Source organism: Macrotis lagotis, chromosome X (assembly GCF_037893015.1).
Source record: "Macrotis lagotis isolate mMagLag1 chromosome X, bilby.v1.9.chrom.fasta, whole genome shotgun sequence".
Classification (NCBI taxonomy): domain Eukaryota; kingdom Metazoa; phylum Chordata; class Mammalia; order Peramelemorphia; family Peramelidae; genus Macrotis; species Macrotis lagotis.
Window position 1 is genome coordinate 405,598,664 of NC_133666.1, and position 7,948 is coordinate 405,606,611.

The 7,948-nt window shown below is 40.0% G+C and overlaps 1 protein-coding gene across 1 annotated transcript; it reads left to right on the forward strand.

Annotated features, from left to right (window-relative positions):
• Nucleotides 1-1,329: 1,329 nt before the first annotated feature.
• On the forward strand, nucleotides 1,330-5,235 carry MSC (musculin). Its single transcript, XM_074200644.1, has 2 exons — nucleotides 1,330-2,179; nucleotides 3,217-5,235. The coding sequence occupies exons 1-2, from the start codon at nucleotides 1,607-1,609 to the stop codon at nucleotides 3,301-3,303; spliced, it is 660 nt and encodes a 219-aa protein (XP_074056745.1). The 5' UTR covers nucleotides 1,330-1,606; the 3' UTR covers nucleotides 3,304-5,235.
• The last annotated feature ends 2,713 nt before the right edge of the window (nucleotides 5,236-7,948 follow it).

The following is a 7,948-nucleotide window of genomic DNA, read 5'->3' on the forward strand; positions in this document are numbered from 1 at the left end:
GAAAGAAAGATACATTGAATGTTCCTTATTGGAAAATACAAGGAGACAAATCGATCTTTATCTGATCTTTAATCAGATGAGTGTTTTTGCTGATAAGGGTCCTGTACCTAGGTGCTCAAAAAATATTTGGTAAAAATTGTGATAAGTTTTCTCTTTCTTTCTTTTTTTCTTTCTCTTTCTTGGTTCACACTGAATAGGTTGAAAGCATCTTTTGCTTTGGGCATGTCAGAATTGAACCGCTGATATATTGTTTACAAGTCAAATTCCACTCTCCCAGTTACTATGGATGTGTGACTGAGCCTCTCTGATGCTCAGTTTGCATATCTCTAAAATAAAGGCATTAGACTAAATGATTTCTAAGCCCTCCAATCCTAAAACATACTACCATCTGTCAAGAAAATAAGCAAACATTCTCGATTTGGGAGTGTTTGGAGGAGGGGGCCGGAAAGAGGGGGAGAGAAGGGAGAGATACTACTCAAGACTTCATAGGATTTACAAATAGAAAAAGGTTTGGAATAACATTTAAATCATCTCCTTCATTCCCCATCTTCCTTCAAATAGGTCTAGAAGATAGGAAGTTAATTGTCCAAGGTCACAGAGATACTGAACTGCAAATTTGGAATTCGAAACAAGGTTTAATACTCTTCCATATAATATTATACTAACAAAGGCTTTATATATCGCTTTAAGTCTCCTAAACATTATTTTTACGATTAGATCGATCCAGTGAGGGAGGCAGTGCGAGTAGTTTCTTTCTTATTTTACCGAGAAGGAAACTGAGATCTAAAGAGTTTAAGCGATTGCCCGTAAATGCAGCTAATAAATGTCTGACTCTCAGACAGGTCTTTTGACACCCCCTAAGAAAACTTGAAAAATGGACAATAAGGATGACTCTTTGCTTTAAAAGTTCTGGGGAATCGACAGAGAAAGACTCTATTAAGGGTCAGGGATTCCGGGCTACCCAGAGATTTTTTGCTCCCAACAGTTTTTTCCATCCTGCTAGCTCCAGGGCTATCTGGGCTTTCTAACCCCAGCTGTAATATTAGTAGTGGCCAGAGGGGCTGAAAGGAGTTTTACTGAGACTTTCCAAGCCCTAAGGCCAAGATAAAGCACAGTTTGGTCCAGGTTCCTAACAGCTTCCCCTAGGGACAACCCCTGGGTAGGGGGAGTCCCCAGAGTGGTCTAGTTCCCGCCCACTAGTCTCTCCTTTTACTAATAGAAAAATGGTCCCCACCCCTTGCCCGCCCCAGTCCCACCCAGTCAATGTCTATCCCCCTCTTCTTTCTCCAAGATGGTTTGCTCCGAAAGCTGTGGATAAATTCTGCTGTCAAAAAAGGAAGCCCTCCGCACATTTCAGTGGAGCTATACTGTCCGACCTTCAAGTTTCTCTTTGTTTCTCTCAGCCCCAGAGTGGCCTGGAGCGCACACCCCTGACCAAGGTGTCCTCAGAGTCTGCGCCCAGGACGGGCCTCCTCGCCCTCTCCCAGGGTGTAGCTGCCCTCCCACCGTGGAGCTTTTGAGGAAAGGTGGGGAAAGAAAAGGATTGGGTGGGTCGGAGTGGAATTCAAGAGGGACTTGGAGGCTCCAAAGGGGCTCGGCTGACACCATGTCCACTGGCTCAGTGAGTGACCCAGAGGAGCTGCCTGATATGGAGCTGCGGGGGCTGCAGCTGGCATACCCAGCCCCGACATCCTCCAAGCGCCAGCCTCGCCGGGGAGGCAGTAGCAGCGAGCTCTATGCCTCGGCGGACAACTCCTCTGCAGAAGAGGACGAAGATGAGGACGTCGAGGAGGAAACGTGCACCCTGGGGACGGCCCGCGGGACTGGCAGCAGCTGCAAGAGGAAACGGACTCGGGGAGCTGCAGGCGGCGGCGGCGGCTGCAGCAGCAGCAGCATTGGGGGTGGCAGCAACTGCACCAAGAAATCTCTGCTGCCCAAAGGCTCATCTGCTGAATGCAAGCAATCGCAGAGAAACGCGGCCAACGCCAGAGAGAGGGCCAGGATGAGAGTCCTGAGCAAAGCCTTCTCCAGGCTTAAGACCAGCCTGCCCTGGGTCCCCCCTGATACCAAACTCTCCAAACTGGACACACTCAGACTGGCCTCCAGCTATATCGCGCATCTCCGGCAGCTCCTGCAGGAAGACAGATACGAGAACGGCTACGTGCATCCCGTGAACCTGGTAAGAGGGCAAAAAAGCCACCACCTTACCCCCCACCAAGACTGGAGTTTTCCTTTGCCAGCAGTGCCCGAATAACCAGCGCACGCTGCAGCTTTGGGGTGAGAGGGGCGGGGCAGGAGAGGATGCTTAGTTCTAGCAGGAGAGACTTTGCATTAAGGTTCAATTTGTTTTCTGGGGTGCAGAGGGATGCAGTCAAGCTTGCCTCTAAAGCTAAAGAAGATCCCTGTGACTTGCAGAAGTTTGCTTCCCCTAAAATGAGGGAAGCGATTCCTTTCCCCTCTCAACGCCACTTCCACCCCCGCAAAAAAAAAAAGCACCCAAATTATTGTCATGCTCTCATGCTCTCATCATTTTGTTGGGATTTTTTGGTTTTGTTTTGTTTTGTACACTGTGTGCGTTGCTACTTCCAGTGACCTCATGCTTGGCTGATTTAATAGTTCCGGTCTAATTCTCTGTTAGAACCAGTCCACTACCCAGCTGAAATGTTGCATTGCAAATTGCCCCCACCTGATTCTTTCCAGTTGATTATCTTTCTTTCCCCTTAGATGCTATGCTGATTATTTAAGATACCTTTCTGGAGGATTCCGTTGATAGAGCCTCCCTCTACCTCCACCCCCACCCCTCAATCCAAACTCAGGCAGAGTTAAAAATGTGTTTTTCGGAAAGTCCCTCCCAGGGAAAAAAAAAACAATTCTCTGCTTGCGAATGGACCACATTTTATTCACCCACTACAAGAACACCAAATTTCCCAAAGTATACACTTTGAAAAGACAAGTGGAGAACTTGACCCTTCTTTTGCATTGAAGACCTAAAATAAAGTGAAATGAAAAACTTAAATATATTTTCAAGTAACCATCCCACACATAGATTTTAAAAACAGTTTTTCGACTAAGATTCTTCTGTTCTCAAGAGGAATGATTTAAAACCGAGTCATTGGGCAACAGCTAACAGCAACAGAATAATCTCAGACAATTAGGAGGAAATATCATTAAATAGTTAGCTCTTGTACTAATATATTGCACTGCTTTTGATTGCAGACATGGCCATTCGTTGTTTCAGGAAGACCAGATGCTGACACCAAAGATGTTTCAACAGCCAACAGATTATGTGGAACTACAGCTTAAATCGAGGGACTGACTAATCAATTTAATTGGATTATTCTTTAGACTCGTTTTTCTTGGGGTGGGGGGACAAAGAAATTGTAACAATAAGTTCTCTTCTTGTAAGTTAAAAATTATTTCTTCTCCTCCTAACAGAGAGTTGGCGATATTTAGGGGTATTAATAGGAAGGTCAGGGAGCTGAGGCCCACAGGTAGAATTAGAAAGGCAGTTAATTTGACTTTCTCTGAATAACCTTAAAGGAACTATCACCCTTTACTGCAATAACTGTTATGTCCTATAACATTACCAGAACTGGCCCCCCCCAGAACTTGTCATAAGATGGTTTTAAAGCCCTTCAGGAATATACTCTATTTTGTAACTATCAGATAGAGATAAAAATCCAGACTCAATGTTTGTCTATAAGCTCACAAGAATCAGTGTTATTTGCACTCCAGTGCCAAACAGTATTATAATATAATGTCATGTAGAAACAAAAAGCAGATTGATAATATATTTGGTTGATACCTCTTGAGAGCTTCTATTCTTTGCAGTAGTGATACAATAGGCACAGCTGTATTTTCACTTTCTTTTAAAGGACAATCTTTCATGAAACACATATTAGGTCCCAAGATGGCTAGAAATGTTTTTAAATTTTCCAGTTTCTGCACTGAATTATCTATATAAAAGTAGTTCTCATTTCTATCAACATCCTCCCTCCTCCATGGATCCAGAGGATTTGGAGCTGAAAGGGACCTAAGATATTAGAAAAAATTTCTCATTTTTCAGTGAAGGAAGTAGAGAATTAGAAAAAGTCATTTTCTCTGTGATTTGGTCAAGGAACCAAATGAGGGTTTAAGCCCAAATCCTCAGATAGCAAATTGCATAGTCTTTTCAGGGCCCTGGAAAGCATTCCACAGGAAATCATCCCCCTTTTATTAAAGAAGGGGGTTTAGAGTCAATACTTTTTGGGATAAAATTCAGTGCTTGGTTTTAACTCAGATCTAACCCAGAGAAAAGAACTTTACATACAGTATTGTTTAAAACTCCTTTGGTGGTCTGGAAAGAATGGTTGAATGTGTTTACATTGTTACAAGTCTAGTTTTTGTCATTTTGTTTTGGGGCTGATAACCTGCTGAAAGGAGAAGATGCCCTCATTATGACTAGCAAATGTAAATAACTTTATTTTTTTATGAGTAACATTAAAACCATTATTACAAGGAGCCAACCCTCACAAGGGACACTCCAGTGTCTTCTTTTCCTACACAACACTAAAAAAAAATACGCATGAACTTCAGTTTGTAATTATCTTTTGCCTTAAGGACAGAGTATTTCACATAATTTTCAGTAGGATGAGGACTGTTCCTCTCCAACCCTCAACTACCTTCCCCAAGGGTTGGTAGTTATAGGTGGGCAAATCCATCCCAGAGTAATCTGTTAATATGCCTTTGGATATTTCTGAGGCACAGAGATGGTCTGAGGATACCCTGTATTATCTGAAACAACAGGATGTAGATCTAACAAACATTCTACCAAATTGTTGAGTCTATGATAGTGAGTCAGTCACATTCTGTGTATGAAGTGGGGAGATAAGTAAAAGATCATGGAGTAACATAAGCAATTAAAGAGCATACATGCTCTGGGATCATAGGATTATAGAATTGAGCTGGAAGGGCCTCAGAGCTAATTTTATCAGTCCTCTCCCTTTCAGGTAAAACTGAAGCTTGGAGAGGGGGAGGGAGTGAATCTGTCTTCAATAGAAATGTTTCATGGAAAAGGAGTAAGACTTGTTCTGATTGGTTTCCAATTGCAACACTAAAAGCTATGGGTGGAAGGTACAGAACAACTCCAGGCTTGATGAAAAGCAATGTATCATAATAAATTAAAGTTATTTAAAAGGGAATGGGAGATTGTGAGAGGTCTCCCTTATTGTAGGTCTTCAAACAATAGCTGAATAATCATTTAGGAGATATGTTAAAGGGGATTATTTTTCAGGTTCAGATAATTTAAAAATAAACTAGAAAAGATCTGAAGGAAGGCCCTCTGACATCAAATTCAATATAATTGAATAACATCTTTACTTTTCATGTGTCATTTTATTTTCTATACAATCTTGGGAGGGAGAGAAGAGAGAATCATTATTACTATATGGAATATCTGAAGTCTGGTATCTGGCAAGTCTGTAAGGATGAATGCAAGGGAAACACTTCTTGGTAAGAGAGAAAACACACACACACACAGACACACACAGACACACACACACACACACACACACACAGACAAACACAGTTTAGTTTTCAACAAGTAGTCTTTTCCTGCTTTGTAATTGTTTGATACTAAGTATCTCCATTAAGTAACTAAGGTTCACTTCTTAGAAAGTATGTTAAAATTGTGGACTTAGTGAGAACCTAAGAGCATCTTTTAGATACTGAAGTATGGGATGACAATCTTGAGATTAGAACAAAAAGTAAGATTAAAACTAGGCAGCTAGATGGTGCAGTGGATAGAGTGCCAGACTTGGAAGTCAGGAGTATTCATTCACCTTCTGGAGTTCAAACCTAGCCTCAGATACATATGAGCTGTGTGACCCTGCTAAGTTACTTCACCCTGCTTTTCTCTGGTTTCCTTATCTGTAAAATGAACTGGAGAAGAAAAGTGCAAACTACTCCAGAATCTTTGAAAAGAAAGCCTCAGTGGTATCATGAAGTGTCAGACATGACTGAAAAACCACTGAACACCAAATAGGATTAAAACTAATAATCATGTTTGTATTAATGCAAGGAGAAAACACTTTGGTGGAAAAGGAAACCTATTAAACTAAGACAATCTTAGACAAAGACTATGAATTAACTGAGAAGACACTTAAGACAATTGAATTTGTGTTTTTGTTTTTTTTCCCAACTTCACTTGCAAGTGTTAAATGAATACTAAGAGAGGAGGGGGAAATTATGCTTAAATAGTGTGTATGGTTTAAAATATAAAAATCTAGAAAAGAATAAAATACTTGGTGATTGGAATGGAGTCTGGGTGTACACAGTACTAAAACATGAAAATATAAAGATGTAATATTACCACACTATTCCGTTTCTCTACCCCCACCTCTATACTTTCTAACTCTCCAGAGAGTAACAGAAAAAAATATATTTCTCAAATATCACTTTCACTGCAAATTTTGCATGATTTCTAGACCAAAACATTATGTGACCCCTTCCCCAATCCAAAATGCTTCATTTATAATAAATTGCATTGGATAAAATGGTAGCTAAAGCTGCTATTCAATGTGTGATAATAATTAAAGGAAAGACAGCCTCTATAAAATATTTCTTTTCTAAAGTCATAGAAGAGGAAGTGTGAGCTTTAAGTAGCAGAAGAAACATTTCACTTACAAATGCCATCTTAGGTTTCTCAATATTTCCTTAGGGTGAGACAAGGAAAGACCACCCCAAGTGGATACTCTTGAAAAGTTTGGTTAAAAACTAATAATAACAAATTTAATTTTATTACTGTGAGTTACTAGAAGAGGAAAAATGAGTTACTGAAAAGAGGTGGAAAGGCAACTCCTCCATACTATTGGAAGGGTAAATGCCAGTGGAAGTAGCCTTTTTGGGGGACTAAAAGCAGTGATGCTTTATTGATGTTTAGGCAAAAAAATCCCCTTTTAACACAGACCTCTTTGTTTATATGAATGTTTCATCAGGAACTAATTTCAGAACTCTCATTTTGAAACATTCAGTTTTGAAGGGCACTGGTATGACTGTGAAACTAACTGCCAAAGTCCAAGCTGGAGGTGAAACATGTACAGGGTGTTTGCTCTTGACCTTCTATCATGTTACATTTTTTTTTCCTTTTAAAATTAAGGCCCCTGCAACAAAAACTGAAAAATATCATTTACAATTTAAAAAATCAGATTTTTTTCAATTAACAGTTTATTTATGATAAGAAACACATTTTGTACTATGAAATTTTACCATGGTACACAACAAAAAATAAATAAACTTAATTTGCTTTCAGGAATTAAACAGTTCCACTTTTCTTCATTTTCTCCTTCCCTTCTTCCTTCTCTTTCTTCATTCTTACCTCTTTTATTCCTTCCTTTATTCCTTCATTTCTTCCTCTTTTCCTTTCTTCCTTTCCCCACTCCCAATCCCCAAGCCATAAAAATTCAGGAGCTCAGCATCTTCAGGGAAGGTAGGTGACACATCCAATAGAGTGCTGGTCTTAAAGGCAGGAAGACTCATCTGAGTTCAAATCTGGCCTAAGACACTTATTTGCTCTATGACCCGGGAAAGTCAGTCCTGTTTGTCTCAATTCCATATCTGTAAAACAAATTGGATAAAGAAATAGCAAACCATTCCAGGATCTCTGCCAAGGCAAGCTTAAATGAGGTCAAAAAGAGTTGGACATAAGTCTGAAAAGTCTGAACATCAACATGGAACATTCAATCTGAGTTATTTCTTGTCTTTATTCTGTTGTCTTTCCTTTCTTTCTCTTATTAAGCACAATAATTTTCCTCAAACTGCAAATTAATATCCTTTCATATTCTTCCATCTTCTTGTTCTTCCACACTGTAACTATTCAAGGGAAAAAATCCAATTTTGGATACTTCCTTTTAAACTTCTTTTTGAATCATAGCAACTAATGTTGCTATGAAGTGAAGTAAAAAGGAATACA

Bases quoted from the DNA above. Each gene is read 5' to 3' on its own strand.
- MSC (XM_074200644.1), top strand. From the start codon at position 1,607: ATGTCCACTGGCTCAGTGAGTGACCCAGAGGAGCTGCCTGATATGGAG. The intron at 2,180-3,216 runs GTAAGAGGGCAA...TTTTGATTGCAG, and splicing joins ACGTGCATCCCGTGAACCTG to ACATGGCCATTCGTTGTTTC.